Raw genomic sequence first — 18030 nt, forward strand, 5'->3', positions numbered from 1 at the left:
TATATATATATATATATATATATATATATATATATATATATATATATATATATATATATATTTATTTTTACATATCTGACTAATTATAATGGGATTTATCAAAATGTAAAAAGCCTGTTTGCTTTTAAAACCTGATGTTTTTGCCAGAAAAAGGGCTTGTTTTTGTATTGTCCTGGCTCAGAGCTGGATTAAGGCTCTGGGGTAAGCCCTATGGTTATCATTTTAGACAAGTACACAGGCAATACTGTGAGCACTACTGTTAGGTGCACACAGTTCTGCCTTCATGAGCAGTAAACTGTGAAATGGGACATACCTCCCAACTGTCCTAAGTGAAACAGTCGCCCAAATTCGGAACTGTCCCACCAGATTCAGAACAGTTGGCAGACTGTCCTGCTCTCTCCTACCTGTTCTTGGCACTGTCACCACTTGTGGCTGCTGGTTACTTAAGCTCATTTGCTGGTTGTCTGGATCCTGGAATATTGGAGGCCTTATTTGGGAAAAAAAATAGGTACAAAAAACTCCAATCAGTCTCAGTGTTAAATCAATAGCACCCACATTTATAATTAGGCCTCCCTCCAGCCACAACATAAAAATAATATTTACATTTGCTAAATAGATCTCTTTTCCTCCAACCAACCCTGAAATTAGATAGCAAACACATTTAATATGTAAACCTATTTCCCTCCCTCCAACCAGCCCCAGCAATAATTTAAATAGCATTTACATTTAAAAAATATTACCATTTCCCACAACAATCACAGGCATTAAATAATACATAATTACATTAAATAAATAGACCTCATTTTCCACAAACAGCCCATAATCAATAAATAGCTCCCAAAACACCCCAGGATTAAATTAAAGGTCCAATTACCCCATTATAAATTCATAGGCCCCACTATTAAATTAAGTTGCCCCACCATCTCCCCACAAATAAAATAGCACCCAATAATTAGCCCCCACCTGCACTTCACAATTAATAGCCTACTTCCCATATTATATTAAGATCCCCCCTCTCTCCCACATTATATTCATTTACTGGCCCCCAAACACACTGCATCTATTTACTGCCCCCCCCCCCCCCACACACACACACACTGTGTCCATTTACTGGCCCCCACACACACACACACACTGTGTCCATTTACTGGCCCCCACACACACACACACACACTGTGTCCATTTACTGGCCCCCACACACACACACACACAGACTGCGTCCATTTACTGGCCCACCCACACACACACTGCGTCCATTTACTGGCCCCCTCACACACACTGCGTCCATTTAGTGCCCCCACACACACTGCGTCCATTTACTGCCCCTACACACATTGCGTCCATTTACTGCCCCCCACACACACTGCATCCATTTACTGGCCCCCACACACATTGCGTCCATTTACTGCCCCCCACACACACTGCATCCATTTACTGCCCCCACACACTGCGTCCATTTACTGGCCCCCACACACACACACTGCGTCCATTTACTGGCCCCCACACACACACACACACTGAGTCCATTTACTGGCCCCCACACACACACACACACACACACACACACACACTGAGTTCATTTACTGGCCCCCACACACACACACACACACACTGAGTCCATTTACTGCCCCCCCTCCCCCCCCCACACACACACACACTGCGTCCATTTACTGCCCCCCCCCCCCCCCCCCACACACACACTGCGTCCATTTACTGGCCCCCACACACACACACATACGCTGACTGACACACAGTATACACAGACAGACAGAGACACACACACATACTATAAACTGACATACTATCTCCCAGCCCCCACCGGCACTTACCTTATTACAGGCGTGCCGCGCACTGGATGTCCTCTTTACACATGGGGCGACACCTGTCACATGGTGCGCGTCCCATGTGATCAATAGGAAGCCAGGCGGCCCCACTAGTGGGAGGGAGGGGGGTTGGATCCTCAGGAGCCGCGGCCAATTGGTGAAGGTGGTTGGTCCCAGAGGGAGGGGCCAGCCACCAAGTAATAAACACTAAGGGCTGGCCCAAAATAGATTTTTTGGGTCCGGCCCAGCCTGGCCCTGATGAGGGTGGAGGTAGCACAAAACTCCACTCCCACAAGGTTAAAGAAAACCTCTTGCAAAATATATTACTGATGGTATAATATCGCCGACAGGCTTAGTAATAGGTTTCCTGATTCGACCCCCTATTGCTGTAGAAACTGTGGTCACAGGGGTACATTGCTCCATATTGGTGGTCCTGCCCTGTATTTGTACCTTATTGGGCCACATATTTATCCAACATAAACAATATGTCACTACATCTACATCTGGCACATTGCAGCAATTTAAACAATCGTGTGGGGACATCTTTTTAGATAAGTCTGCATCCTGAAAGCCATAGTCAGTCTCTATAGCAATAAGTTATGGACCCTCAGTCTCATGAAAGCCATGAGCGATGGATTGGGTCTAACACATCTTCATTAGCTCCTAAATTTGTATTGCTCTCCTTTTCTTTGTTATGTGATTACCTGTCTTAAGTCATGGAGAAATTATCTCTTCTTGTGTACTTTTATATACTGATGTCTAGACCTGTACCCCCAACCACCCCTTGTACATACCCACATGACACAAGAATCAGACTCAAGCTGACCCTTATTAAAAATATTTTACTGTTGTGCATTTGTACACAGGAATAATGAAGCTCTACCTTGTATTCATACTCATTGACTCCCCAGGGCCCACACCATTTTTTGCTATTTTCCATTGTTCCAGTAGTTATGATTATCTTAAACCACTCATGGTCAGGTTCTGACAACTGGGTCCAATCTGGAGTCACTTATCAGTCTCCCTTTTATGTCACATATCTAGTTACTGTAGCTGACTGATGGGTGTGCTGATTGTAAGTTCTAGAACCCTGCGGAATAGAGCAAATGCTGGCAGTCCCAGTGAAGCGACCTTATCAAAATAATAATTTGGGGAAGGGGATTAAAAAAAGTTAAAGTAAAATTACATTGTTCTCCTATGTTCTGGATGAATTCTGCTGTTACATCAGAAAAATGAAAGGCAGCTTCAGGTTTATTGAAGACAAAATTAAAAGCAGAAAAGTGTCTTATTGCTCTACTAGTGGCCAGTTCTATTAAGCTGCCATTTCCATGTCACTCAGGATGGTTAAAAATAAATTATCTTTTAAACAACCTCTAAAAATATTGATTACCACAGTTCTAGCGCACATCATCTCTGCAGTGTTTACTGAACATGTCTCAGTAATAATACCATGTGTCTGGTTTAGTGCACTGTCATTGGTCTTCACTGACTACCTGTGATCTAGCTACCTTTATTCTTGAAATGCATCTCTGTGATTTCACAAAGGAAAGGCATGCACTTTTGTTATGTCTGTTGGCAGGGGAGGGCTGGTAAATTTTAGCCCAGGGGGTCAAGACTGGATTCAACAGCCTATTAGAGACATTTTAAAGGAAGAAAAAAATGCAAATGGACCAGTGACCCAGGTAGCCAATTATGGGACCTACCCACCAGCCTACCCCTGTCTGTTGGTCATATTTGTAACAGTATCTGTATTTATAGACTGGTATTTAATTGTTTGATTAACAGTAGATGCTTTTAAATGTACCATTATTGGTTAATATAGGATATATTTAAACGTGCCTTTACCCCTGTGTAGGAAAATCTCACTTCAGGCTGAGGCTAGGTTAGTACTATAGGTACTTTTGTTATGCAAACACCTCCAGTATTCCAATGCACAATCGTACATATCAGTTGGGTTATCCCCCACTTCAGTTAGCAATAACTGTAGGTTTCCTAGCTTATCCTCTGCACTCATTGTGAGGGCTGTAATTGCGGCCTCACAGTTGTCACACATCACGGTTTATTACTGCTGGAACAATGATGGGCTGCAGCAGACAATATTTTGTACTGGCGAGTTGGAAGTGAGGCCGTCCTCTGGGGACAGTGAATGTCCCACTGTCAGAGAAACCTTGTTAGGTGGAAGTCTTTTCATTGTGTTCTACATGTCTGGCACCGCCTGGAATTTGATGAGCTGACGGCTAGCCTCCGACAAGAACTGCTGCATTTACTTGCAAATGCTAGGGAATATTCTTGATAGACTTTTGTAGTAAATTAAAAAAACATAACATGTATCATGTGTAATGTTTCAATATGATTTCCACAAAAGACAAACATACTTTAATGGGATCTTGGAACTGTCATGTTTAAGTAAATGTAAATGCAACACCACAATAAAGCCAGTGGTTGGAAAATGTGACCTTATAACAGAGATTACCGATGATATCAATAAAAAGCAAGTGATGTAAAATAATAATTTATTGTAAAATAAGATGGTATAAATTAAATAGTGTTCTACTAATGCAAGGCAGACTGTTTGCAAATAATTGATGAAAACTTTTTTTTTTATTCTGAAATGTTTTTGATGTAACTTTGCTGCACTAATGTTTATATATTTATTTCACTCATTTTTATGTTTTTATGTTTTTTTGTTATTTTAACTGTTACTTTTCTCATTTATCAAGATTCCTGAAGCATACTTTATTAGAGACCCCCACACTTTCCTCCTTACTGGGGATTTTATGAAGGTATCTGTACACAGAGAGTGGTGTGGACACATATTATTAACATGTACACGTGTGTTCCGTGAGAGTCTTCGCGATCTCTCCGGTCTTTAGCTGCATGTCACCACAGGTTAACATTCACAGATAACCCAGATCCTATCATAAAATGGTTGTGTGGTTAAGTGAAGCATGCTTGAGAGAAAGCAAAGCTTGTCTACAAAAATACTAACACTTGGATGCGTCTGCAGCCCGGGAGAAGAGCACCGGTGAATTTTCTGGACTTCTTTCATGGCTGACTTGGGATGTGCTTGCATTGTCAAATAGTGTGTTGACCTATCTCTTTGATGCATATTGATTATGACAATCACTCCTCTCTCCCTGCAGGCCATGGAGGCACAGATACAGAATTTTGGACAGACGCCATCTCAGTTGCTTATTGAGCCACATCCGCCTCGAAGCTCAGCCATGCACCTGGTGAGATATAACGGCTTGTTGGGAAATGCATTTCTTTCTCAAAACAAGGGCTTGGTCTGTGTTTGTGTTGTGAAATAGCAAAGTATAAATGAAAACAAAGACATGAAATCTTCAATATATCACTAGTATGCTATAGTATTCCCTATAAAATGTACTGAGTGTGTATATATGTGGGTGTGTATGTATATGTATGTACACACACATATATATATATATATATATATATATATATATATACACACACACACACACACGTAAATATATGTGTGTATATATGTATGTGTATGTATGTGTATATATATATATATATATATATATATATATATATATATATATATGTGTGTGTATGTATTATTTTACGGTCGCTTTGAGTCCAGACTCAGGTCAAAGTCTGAATTTGCCCCCTCAGTGATGCCCTCATATAATGATAATGGATTGTTATGATGGCAGGCATGAGGTCAGGTAGACACACTTGCTGCCCAATACAAACAGTATGCATATAAAAGAAGATATAAACTCAAAATATTAAGTTGGGACCCATCAATGGACATTTAATGATCAGCCTACAGTTCTACCGCCCAAGTCCCAAGCCTATGGAGCCTTGCCTAAAAACCAAGCCTGTAGCAGAACATAGACTGTCAACTCTCTGATGAGCAGGGCTCTTGCTACCCTTTGTTTAAATGTCTGTAATTATACCATTTTATTTGTTCCTGTTGTCCCCACTGTCCGACTCAATTACTGATAATAAGAACTCCTGCACGACTGCCCTGCTGTGCGTAATTCATCAAAGAATGGAGATCCAACACAATCTCCTGGTAGTCTGGCACAGCCGACTCTTTCTTCAGGGTGCAGAAGTCATTTCTGTAAATCTTTTAGCTGGTATTAAGCTATGAAGCCCAGGGCAAGAGATAGCAGAGCAGCCTGTGTTACATAGTGAATCATCACATTGGCGCTGGTGAGCACAGCTGCAGGAGCTAAGCATAGGGGGCAAAGAACCATCATTTACACAGTGTATGGAATCTCGTTGGTGACTAATGTGGAGATAGAAAAGGCTTTGTATGCAAGAGGAATACATGGACATCAACTGCAACTAACTTACTTGACAACTGTTGGTATTAATACTCCATAAAAAAGAAGATATGCAAGAAATATAGAAAGTAAATGAAAACCTTAGCTTGTAGCTAAGATCTCAGTTGTTAAATAGAAAGGTGCATTCATGAATTACTTTTACTAGCTCCAGCCACTCAGATATAAGCACTGTACCTTCTACATATTCCATGTCTGGAGGATATGCTGGGGATTGTGCTCAGTATTGTAGTATAACAACTGTACATATACAGAATACGCAACATCTCTCCTCATAGTACAACTGTACAAACGCTAATCAGAGTTACTAGAGGTGTGTTAAAGCTTTATTTAACTTGTCATGTTATCATTCTATACAATGACCTCTTTATTCACTAATGATTTATCCACAAATTTCAGTTGGTTTAAAAATGTAATATTACCATTACCAGTGATAAATATTCAGGAGTCACTAACTTCACCGTAAAACACAAATCTGTAACCTTCTGTAAAATGATGCATGAGACAGAGAGGTGAGTACTACCTGGTGTTTTATTGGGAAAACGCTATAAACATCAGTAGTTTGATGGTACTTAGGGAAATCATCAGTAGGAAAATGCAGTCTTTAAGGAAACTTCCATAGTGCGGGTGTTCTGACTAATCTATGACAGTTGTTCCTGTAAATATTTGTCCATCTTTATCCACCTTGTTGGAGATCACTCACAGCCTTGGCTGAAACTGCTATTTAAGCAGAACTGCCATGGGTGCAATGGGTGCGGCCGCTGTAGTGCCCATTTATGAGGGAAGTTCAGAAAGGCCAATGCCCTCTCCGAGACCCCCAAATCACCCCCCACCAAAGGCTACCGCTCTGCTGTCAAAAGATATTTTGAGGGGAGCATATGCCAGCCATTCATGCTCAGATGCTCAGAAGAGGTCCCCAAAAGAGCCTGAGAAGGATGCAGCTGCATTGCCATTCCTGTACCCAAGCTTTGCACTGGGGCCCAGCAACATAGAGATCTGCCCCTGGTAGGTCATGTGCTGGGCTGCCGAGAATAAGTACGAACAATTTCCCAGAACCAAAGAAAGTTTTGTATATGGCTTAGTGAATTAATTTGCATTCTCGGGAATTATTGGTACAGCCCACACAATGCCTTTCTCCACAATGTATAGATAAATGGTTCGTTTTAACCTTGTTTTGCTCTAGAATTGTATTTACTAACAATATCTCATTCCTCCCTCCTCTCTGTTCAACAGTGTTTCCTACCGCAGAGTCCCCTCATGTTTAAAGATCAGATGCAGCAGGATGTAATAATGGTGCTGAAGTTTCCATCAAACTCGCCAGTCACACATGTTGCAGCGAATACGCTCCCCCACCTAACTATCCCTGCGGTGGTGACTGTCACATGTAGCAGGCTGTTTGCGGTGAATAGGTGGCACAACACTGTGGGTATGTACTGACATTTTCCACTGTGTGCCAATTAGTTTAATCATATTGCAAAAATGTCACATCTCATTTAGGAGGCAGGAAGGCTTCTCCCAGGCATCACAATTAGTATCCATAGAGGAATTACTTATAGCACAAAATAAAGTAAAATGAAATGTATGATATTAGAGGCACATGATAACAAAATAACTATTAATCCTACGTACACCTTTTATTAGTGCTTTGGATTCACCAGTATGTAATAAAACTGTATTTTTCAAAGGGATACACCATATCCTCAAAATAGTGCGGAATTGCTCACTTTTGAGTCATTTCTTCTAACAAAGTCAATTGTGGTGGTTCTGCTGCCTCCAGGGCAATGTAGTCCTGTCCAATCGATTAATCCCCTCCTAGAGTGTGGTTCTACCCTGGACTTGGTTAGCTAAGACTAAAGATCCATTTAATTAATTACTACTGTTAGAATATGTGCTGAACCTGTCCCTCTCTGTAATTTGCATAGAATGCCAACAGCACCACAGAAGAGCATAATTAAAAGCTTTATTAGAAAGTATATTTTCATGGTCGGAAGCCCAGTTATACAAGTTTTCTCCAGGAAATGTTTCCTTTCTTCAAGATTTGAGGCAGGTCCTATCAAACAATAAGATATGTTCTCCACAGTATATTCCCTCTGTTATCATGCACTTTGCACAATGCTGGTAGCTTGTCTAACATTAGCACTCTGTGAATTGTGTTTCCTTTGGGTCAGAGTCATATTTCTTCAAAGTAATCCTGGCTCTGTAGCCTCTGCTCACACAGTAGGAGTCTGGCACATTGCCTTCCCCTGAGATGATGCACACAGAACTAGAGCGCACCAACCACCTCTTGTCAGGTTTTCTCCTGAGTGCCATGTTAAACATGCCAAACAAACACATTTCTCTAGAGCGTATGAGGTAAAAATCAGTGTTAAGCAACAAATGAAATCGGTGGGTCAGGAGATACAGAATTTAGATCATAGACCTGTGAAGGATGTGCTTTGGGCCCACCTCTGTTTTCCCTCCATTATTATCTTTCAGTCACATGATCTTGCAGCATAAAAAGCTTTTCAGGTAAATAGTATAATAGATCTTGGGTTTGAGATGATTAGTTTGACAATAAATGTCTAATTAACATATTTTTGAATAATAATGTACCGGCACACAATTTGTGAAGTCATTTTTCAGGAGCGACAGAAATGTAAAGTCTGAAAATTGTGTAGAACATTAAAGTGTAACTTGCAGCTGATTGTGATAACACAGAAGAGACATGAAACGTGATCATATCTACTTCCCATGCAGGTCTGAGAGGAGCACCTGGTTACTCATTGGACCAAGCCCACCATCTTCCTATTGAGATGGACTCATTGATTGGTATGTATGGAGAAAGCGGGCTGCTTGTATAACATTTGTATTCTGTAATAAAGACTACATTAATGTGCTTGGCTTTTGAAAATTTATGAGGTAGTGAAAACATTTTTTTTTTTTACCATTTCTTTTCACTGTTTTTTATTTATTTTACCACACAACCCATTGTCGTTATCAGTAACAAATTGTCTCCACAATGTCATTGGTTCCTAACAAGCTGTATTCTCTCATTGACGCGGCCCACAAAATGTCTAGTCATGTGTATAGTCAAAGGGCATGCCTCAAGGTATAATTAAGTATACCAACGGTATAGAAAGGAAATTATTGCAAATTGAAAAACACTTGATTGGATTTATTTATTGGATTTTATTTTAACAATTACTCATATTTGAAATTTCGTTGTTTTGTTTTATTCCGCAGGACGAGTCAAACAAATCATTTATGGTTTTCAAAACATATAATTCTTTGGTACAATGCTCCTTTATCATTCAATAAATAACTTGTGTTTCATGCATAATGTAGTATTTCACACATACGGTGTGCCATAACCAAGTATTTTGGTGATGGTATAATGCATATTTGGTAGAAATAATGATTTTTGTTTTCATTTAATATCTCAATAGCCAATAACTCTGGAGTTACCAAACGTCAGATCACTGACCTTGTGGATCAGAGCATCCAGATCAATGCGCACTGCTTTGTGGTCACGGCTGATAATCGCTACATTCTCATCTGTGGCTTCTGGGACAAAAGCTTCAGGGTATACTCAACCGAGACAGGTAATGCTGAAGCCAAATGGACTCTAATGCTGTGTCTAAGAGCCAACGTGTGGCCTTTTGGTAGCTGCAGCACGCACACACTCCCCTAACAATGTTTATTACTTCAAGTGCAATTACTTAATCTTAGGGGGGTATTCAATTGTCAGCTAGTTTTTTTTCCCCCCGCAGCGTAAACAAAAACAAAAAAATCTCCTGCCGTTTTTTAACTGCAATACCAACCGTTTTTAGTTAGCGCAGCGGAAAAACTCGTGCAATTCAATTGAAAAAGAGGGAACGATGCCCCCGCACGTTAAACATTGTGTTTGCAAATTTTTAGTGGAGGGAAGATGAGTTTTAACGCTGTCATGTATAGCGCAAAAAAAAGGTTTTGCATACGTTAGATTGCATTACACGTTGATAATATCTACATTACAGTACTTTCTTTAGCATATTTTTTAATGGAACTATTTTTTACCATAGAATCATCTATACAATGTCAAAACACATTACTACATTCATATTTGTACCAAAAACATATATAAATAGAATTAAGTAGTAATTTTATTTTATTTATGTTTATTTTATTTCATTATTTTTTCACAAGAAAATCAACTTACACAAATTAGGCATTAGGGATAAACATAAGTTTAACTTTTTTCCACATTATTACATGATTTCAAATACTTTTCAGAGGTTTTTTTATTTTTAACACACCCCAAAGAGGTGCGAGATAAAACAACATATTTTACCGTTTTACCCGCCGCGTTAAAAAACAATTGAATAGCTTTTAACGCAGCTGCCTCTCGCACACCCTATACTTTCAATAGACCTTTTACTGGAGCGCGAGAGGACCGTTACATGAAAAAAAACAACTAATCGTTAAAAATGGAATTGAATCGCGTGTAAAGTTAACCCGCTCGAAAATGATAAAAAACCGCTTTAAAATGACTTAACGCGGTCCAAAAAAAAATCTTGCTGACAATTGAATACCCACCTTACTGTTCTTTGGGTTTTCTACATGGGGTGTTGACAAAGGGGTAATTATCATAGAGGCAGGGGTGCAGCTACTACAGGGCCCTGATGGGACAGGGTCGCCCTTCTCCCCTAACAAATCCCCATGCGTTTTCGGTTTTGTTCTACTTGGCAGTACATTGCCCCTTACAAAATGTTGCTATGGGGCCCACTAATGTCTATTCTGGATATTAGTCACTGTAACACTTATCTGTCGTAACTAATTTGAATGGTCATCATTTGTTTGTTGGTCTTCTAAATATTTTATTTCAAAACTGGCCAGGGGAAAGGGGTGCAAGGTAAAGCTTTGAGATCCCTGTATCCAGTCTCAAGGTTACTTCTTGTGTGAGCTAGTGATCTAATGCTAATGAGAAGCGTCACTAGGGATCCTCCAATATGGAAACCAGACACAGAAATTCCTGGACACTGACATAATATTATAGATAATTTACATCTCTCAGCACTGCAACACACATTTACTAACAATTCAACAGTCACTTTATGACACACAAAGCATTAATACCAAAAATCTGTATTCCTGAGAACTTATCCTTTATCCGCAATAGCCACACATTAGAGACAGATACACTGACTCGCACATGAATCGGTTTCATGGGGGGCCTTGTTGGGGGCTAGGCTCTACAAATGGTTGGGAGTCTGGAAGTTGGAGATGTTTTTGATGTATACGGTTGTTCATGTTTTTACTTAATGGTTTCTGCATTGTTTAAGAAATCCAAAAATGTTACTTATCCTGCACACACAACTGGATGTCACATATCTGTCCACATTTTCTCAGGGAAACTAACACAGATCGTGTTCGGGCACTGGGATGTAGTCACCTGTCTGGCGAGGTCTGAGTCCTACATTGGTGGCGATTGCTATATTGTGTCGGGCTCACGTGACGCTACATTGCTTCTCTGGTACTGGAGTGGGAGACACCATATCATAGGAGACAATCCAAATAACAGTAAGTTATATATGTACAGCTGTTAACTATTGTTACCACCTTACAACATAGCGGTTTTAGTATTGTTTATTGGAAAATAAGAACTGGACGATTGACTTATGAATGTAGGTTTACGTTTGCACATATTTCTTTCTGACAACACTTTTCTTGGGTTGTTTTTTGCAGTGTGTATATACAGCTGCATGCTCTAATATCTGCCAGCAATATTATTTTAAGCAGAAAGTTACAATTTCCTGATGTCTTTATATAAAAAGGGTGCTTGGACATTCAGCAGTCAGACTTTAATTATTTTGTTTTGACAGTTTCTTTTACCCTAATTATGTTATTAGAGGACATGTCCACCTTTAATGTTTGTGGTACGTTGCAGATGCCTGAACTGTCATATACAACTACCTACCTCTTTTATTCTTTTCTAGTTAGAGCTAATCTTCCCAGTAAACTCCCTTACCTTGTAAAAATCAGACCTGGCAATACTCCATTATACCTTTGTAGGACAGAAGGTGTTTTATATGTAATTATACATACAGACTGTCTCAATGTGTTTAATGTCCACCTGCTGTTTCAGGACTAGTTCATAAATGATATTGAAGGTGTAGAGCCCCTAAACCACCTCTGTGTTTGGTATCTGCCACGCTCAGCCTTCATTGCAACAGGTTAGCTATATGGGGGAGATATATCAAGTGGAGGTGTTACCCATAGCAACCAATCAGATTCTAGCTCTTATTATCTAGAATGTACTAGAAAATGAAAGCTAGAATCTGATTGGTTGCTATGGGCAACACCTCCACTTTTCTTTTTTAGTAGGCTTGATAAATCTACCCCTATGACTTTTCTAGATCTTTTAAAACAACAAAACCAAACCGTGACTGAGTATCCCTCCATGGGAGATGAGCTGGCAGTATACACAGGCACAGCCCACACTTCAGCTTTATTAGGCAACGTTTCTTCAAGCAAATTAGGGCTCGTTAGATAAAAATAAATGATAGCAAGTTTCACAGTGTAGGTTCAACCCAATTAGTTTACATTATTAGGGCGAGTATGAAAAAAGAGATACTGATGATACGCTTGGCAAAGGATTCGATTTCCAATCCTGTCATCTAGAGTTGCATATAAGGGAGATAATATGGAAGATGTGAAAGTGAAAAGCTGAGAGGTTATTATAATTAACTGGGCTAGGTGTTTGAATTGTGATGTTTTTTTAGATTTTTCTTTTTTACTTCATGACAGCGAAGACAACTAATTATCTGTTTGTGCTCCTGTGCATCCAATTAGCAAATGACAGGTATTTCTAAGCATGTTGTGCACTTAAAACGTTTTTATCCTAGATAGTTAAAAATGCATATATAAATAATAAAGCATTAATCATTGTACCTGAGTGATGCACCATAATATAATTGAGTGTAGTAATGCTTACTAAATGTATGCAAAGACTTTCATAAAACTGAGAAGGTCATTTTGAGTTAGTATTTTATGTATAGCATTTAAACGTACCTGTCACATACACACCTTGGAGCTGTCCGTTTTGTGGACTGAAGTAATATCCATGTGAATGTAGTCTGAATTCACTAGTAACCAGTACCTCATGAATTATAAGGCATAGTATTAATAAGAAATATTAGTCAGTGGCTCGTGATGCCACTGGTTTCAAGCAAATTGATAGGCTGGCTCAGCTAACAAAATGGATAACTCTACTGTGTAAGTGACAAGTTCATTTCAATAACTCTATTTAAAGTTTTAAGTATGCAATACACAAATATACAGCACAGATTCAAGCGGCAAACACAAATAAAATGAGGCATACAATAGGATATACAGGTGTATGCATAAGTTAATGGGGGAGGTGCAAGGTGAAAGAGGATGGGTAGGATAATGAGACCAAACATGACAAGTTCATTTTAAATACAATAGAACATCGCAATGTGAAGGACTTGCTTAGCGTTTTGTTTTGCAGCTTATTCTCCATGCATGATGACATTCGTATTAATTGTTTGAGTGCCCATCGCCAGTATAGACTGTTCTCCTCAGCAGCCATTGGTGACCGTTGCAGGTTCCTAGTGATGTCACTGGTTCCTAGTAATTTGATTGGTTACATTCTCATTAATATTGGTTCAGTTCACTAACTGGCTGCCTCTGTTATGTGTGTGTGTGTCAGTTTCACTTTATCTCACTGTGTCAATAATGTTAACTTTTAATTTTTTTATTTTACAAAATAAGTTCAAAATAGCACAATAGTAAATACATAGCTGCCAACTGTCCTGAATTTCAAGATACAGTCCTGAGTTTTACATGTTTGTCACTGGAAATATCCTTATTTTTAAAATTGTAACTAATTGCACAGCACTATCACTGTTTTTCTGCATGTTAGATATTATTATGGCCATCTATTTGTATTCTCTAAACTCGGCTGTTGTCAGTAACTATGATCACTATATCCCTCTTTTTGGAATTTTCCATAGTTTCTCTGCTTTGAAGAATGTGCAGTACTGACAGGCCCAGCAGTACATGGTAGAAAAGCAGCCCCTTAGGCTCTGCCAGATTTACGTTTGTTGTGCCATTGTGCCACTTATGTGCCACAGCTCTACACGGCTCCAACCCTCACTATATCCTATCTATATAAACTAAATACATGGACATTGTTCAGCACTGATTGAACCAATAGTTAAATGTCTAGCCACAGCCACAGGTGCTTGGTTCCAAAGTGATATTGCTGGATGACCTAATAATATTGCTGGTTACACTGTCCGTCCCCAGTGCATTGTGGGTCTTTCAATCCTTGAACCAACCTGCTGTCTTAATTTATTGTCATTATTCTATACATTGCGAAGCTTGCCTTCATTTTGAGCAAGGAGGTACGTTTCTGGGGAGATCCAATTGCTGGTGATGTGCCGTGCGGACATCATCATCATCATTTATTTATATAGTGCCACTGATTCTGCAGCGCTGTACAGAGAACTCACTCACATCAGTCCCTGCCCCATTGAAGCGAAAGTATATATTCCCTAACATACAGAGAGAGAGAGACTAGTGTCAATTTGATAGCAGCCAGTTAACCTACTAGTATGTTTTTGGAATGTGGGAGGAAACCGAAGCACTCGGAGGAAACCCACGCAAACACGGGGAGAACATACAAACTCCTCACAGATAAGGCCATGGTTGGGATTTGAACTCATGACCCCAGTGTTGTGAGGAAGAAGTGCTAACCACTTAGCTACCGTGCTGTCCGGCTAGGCACATTTCCGTAGGAATCTCTGCTCATTTTTCTGGGCACCTATATAGGGTGTGAGGTAAATCAGCAGATTGCTGTCACAACATTGGTGCATTGTGTCTCTGTGGTCTAAAAGCTGTGTATTGTTTTATACAGTACTCAGCTGACATTCTCACAGTTTACCAGTGTTGTGACTGTATGTGTGTTTGGGAGCTCTGTGTTGACATTTAATGCAGTGTTTGACACACATCTACTAGTTTTATGTCACACTCAATGCGATACTAGTGCTCGAGGTATGTGCTCTATGTATAATTAGATACTTATTTCTGCAGAGAAACCCTATAATGTGTTGCACTTTCAGAACACATAGGTAGCTCCTTTTTCCGTTGAGAGATTTTGGGAGAAATTCACTTCTCGCAGAATTTTTTATTTTTACTTTTTTGGCTCAAGTCACAGATTTACCGCTACTCTTGGTTCATTTTTTAATTAATAATGTGTTTTTATATCCCTATAATAATAGAGTACATGGGTTAGGCTAATTCCTCTTGAAAGTAAAAATTAGTTTTCAGTAGAATTCCATAAGTTCTACCTGATGATGGAGCATTACCTGGGGTCCAGCCAATTCAGTAGCTTCGCTGATCTCTGCCATATTCTAGTGATGCTCTTCTTGCTTCTGCCCTGGTGGGCTTTTTTAGTTTAACCAGCATCTTAACGATTTCTAACAAGCAGTTAGTAGGAGCAAGAAGAGCATTGCCGGTCATACATCAAGTGTATCGTCTGATCAGAGAACCCAGGTAAATAATATTCTGTGGTTAGGGAACTTGGTGTAGTTCTTTATTGCTTATGTATTATTATGCTATATGTTTTGCTTCAGTTTAGTTTATGTTGCTGGTCTGAAGGAAGTGCATGGCATGTTCATAGCTATATTGTTATATTCTAATGATTTAAATTGTTTTGTTGTTCTGCAACAATTACTTTTTTGTTCAGACCGACACATTCAGATTGTGTTAACAGTTATTAAGATAAATTGTTTTGGAATAGAATATTGAACTTTATGTTCTCTCTTCGAGTAATTCTAAGATCAATAAACATTGACATTTAAGTCAACATAAGTCATCTTGTATGTGTCCCAGGGGGGAAGTGTAGGTCTCCAGGATTTAGCAAGTGCACACATAACTATCTACCACTGATAAATCCTTATTACTGAGTCATACTGGCCACAATCTATGGGTTTTTTGCATGTTGTTCAGTCAATTAATCTTTCTTTTTATATGGTTACACATGGTTTATATGTTTAGTTGATATGTTTTTATGTGGTTTATATGGTTGCATTTGATCCCAATCTCTCAGTATATTGCCTTACATATTGTGTTCAGAAGTGTCAATGTCTATACAGGACAGTTTTTTAGGGGTTGATCTTAAAAGACATAAAACTTGAATCAGTTATGACTATGTGGTTGTATATAAAGAGCATGATCTACATGTGACCATGGCATGTGAGGTGTAGCCTTGATCAATAAAACAAAAATGTTATTGCTGTGTGCCCTTTCCCAGGGTTTCAGCAGAGGAATAGGGTAGAAGCTCGGTACTATGGGTGTATTATGTAACTCCTGAATACAGTGGTTTTGATAAGTATATTCATATCTAATTATTCAGCTCAGAAATACAGGCAGTTTGATATATATTAATCTCTAATAGTGGGTTCACTGGCTCTTACATTTTTGAATATTGAATCGACAATTTTGACATGAATAAATGAGAAGCAGTGATATATGGAGGATGTATGCTTTGACATCTTCTGTTATATAAACACCAGGGGTTTAATGTATCAAGCTGCGAGTTTCCATCGGGTTTGAAAAGTGGAGATGTTACCTATAGCAACCAGATTCTAGCTGTCATTTTGTAGAATGTACTAAATAAATGATAGCTAGAATCATCTGGTTACTTTTCAAACCTGCCTGAAACTTGCAGCTTGATACATTTACCCCCAGGACTACTTAAATGCTTTTGCTTTTATTGATTGGTCTTTGAGAACAGTATACCTTAAATCATTGGTGAACCCTACATGACAGTAATTAGATGATTTATTGATATCACACATTGTGAAGTAGCGATGAGTAAACCAGCTCTGCAGAACCTTTGCCTCATTCTGAGTTTGGGTGCAGAATTTGTCTTGCGGAATTTGGAATGTACCTGTCCCGTGCAACATTCCCTCCTAGTTTTGTCTGGACTTCCCCCTTATCACACTCTACAGAACTGAATGAAGTGACACTGATGTCATCGTAGCGCTCTGTTTACAGTTTATACACTCAGCAAAATGTGGAATCTACAAATATGGGGCAGAATGGTGAGGAAAAGGCAGAACTTGATGTTGGAATTTCGTAACTCCGTGAAATGACCTTTTCCACCACAAGATTCCATCTTCACAGATCTCTACTGTGAGAGATTCATGGTGGGGCATTGTTCCCAGTTGGGAATGGCACATAATAAGTGCATTGAGAACCTTGTTTATTAGATTTCTCTCTATACTCCCCTCTTTTGAGTTTTGAAGAATTATATTGAGCTTAAAAAGACTTCACTATCTCCTGCACAAACAGATGTAATAATATATGCCTGACTCTGCATAAAAGGCATTAGGTAAGTGTAAGGCTGGAGTAATATTTCTTTTTGCTCTCCATGTTGATTTTACTGTGCCTCAACCCTTTCCACTGCCACAAAACCCCATGAACCCCATCTTTCACCTTGTCACATCTTTTTGAAGAAATGAATGTGTTACAAGTTACCTTGATTTTTCTTATTAATAATGGTCTCAATTTATATACCCCCCCAAAGGGGCTCAGTAGCTCCTACATTGAGTAATCTCCCATTCGCTATGTTTATTATTATTGTTATCTCTCCTTTGTGGTGGCTTGTGACCAGCGGTGGCCTGTCTACATATGTGTGTGTTTTCCACCTTACTCATCTCAGACATTGTGACATGCAACCAATCACAACCTTTAGTGTTCTTTTATTCTTCTAGAAATGTCATCAGGAAAACTATATTTACAGTCTAATTAATAAGAGAAAAGACCATAAGAGCGTATCTTACCTTTGTAAGCCGCATACGGGTATTACACAGAGGCAGGGTTGTCACCTGGCCAGTAAC

At 39.3% G+C, this 18030-nt stretch overlaps 1 protein-coding gene across 5 annotated transcripts in view; it reads left to right on the plus strand.

Annotated features, from left to right (window-relative positions):
* Nucleotides 1-18030, plus strand: part of NBEA (neurobeachin) — a 468711-nt gene that overhangs the window by 440736 nt on the left and 9945 nt on the right. For 3 of the 5 annotated variants that reach the window (XM_075198992.1, XM_075198994.1, XM_075198996.1), the window contains 5 exons: nt 4967-5056; nt 7376-7568; nt 8879-8950; nt 9568-9723; nt 11510-11680. In XM_075198992.1, coding sequence (XP_075055093.1) covers nt 4967-5056; nt 7376-7568; nt 8879-8950; nt 9568-9723; nt 11510-11680 — 682 coding nt within the window. Of the gene's footprint in view, nt 1-4543; nt 4607-4966; nt 5057-7375; nt 7569-8878; nt 8951-9567; nt 9724-11509; nt 11681-18030 lie in introns of all 5 variants that reach the window. The other 2 variants (XM_075198991.1, XM_075198993.1) reach the window with 1 other exon arrangement.

This window comes from Mixophyes fleayi, chromosome 2 (assembly GCF_038048845.1).
Source record: "Mixophyes fleayi isolate aMixFle1 chromosome 2, aMixFle1.hap1, whole genome shotgun sequence".
NCBI classification, from domain to species: domain Eukaryota; kingdom Metazoa; phylum Chordata; class Amphibia; order Anura; family Limnodynastidae; genus Mixophyes; species Mixophyes fleayi.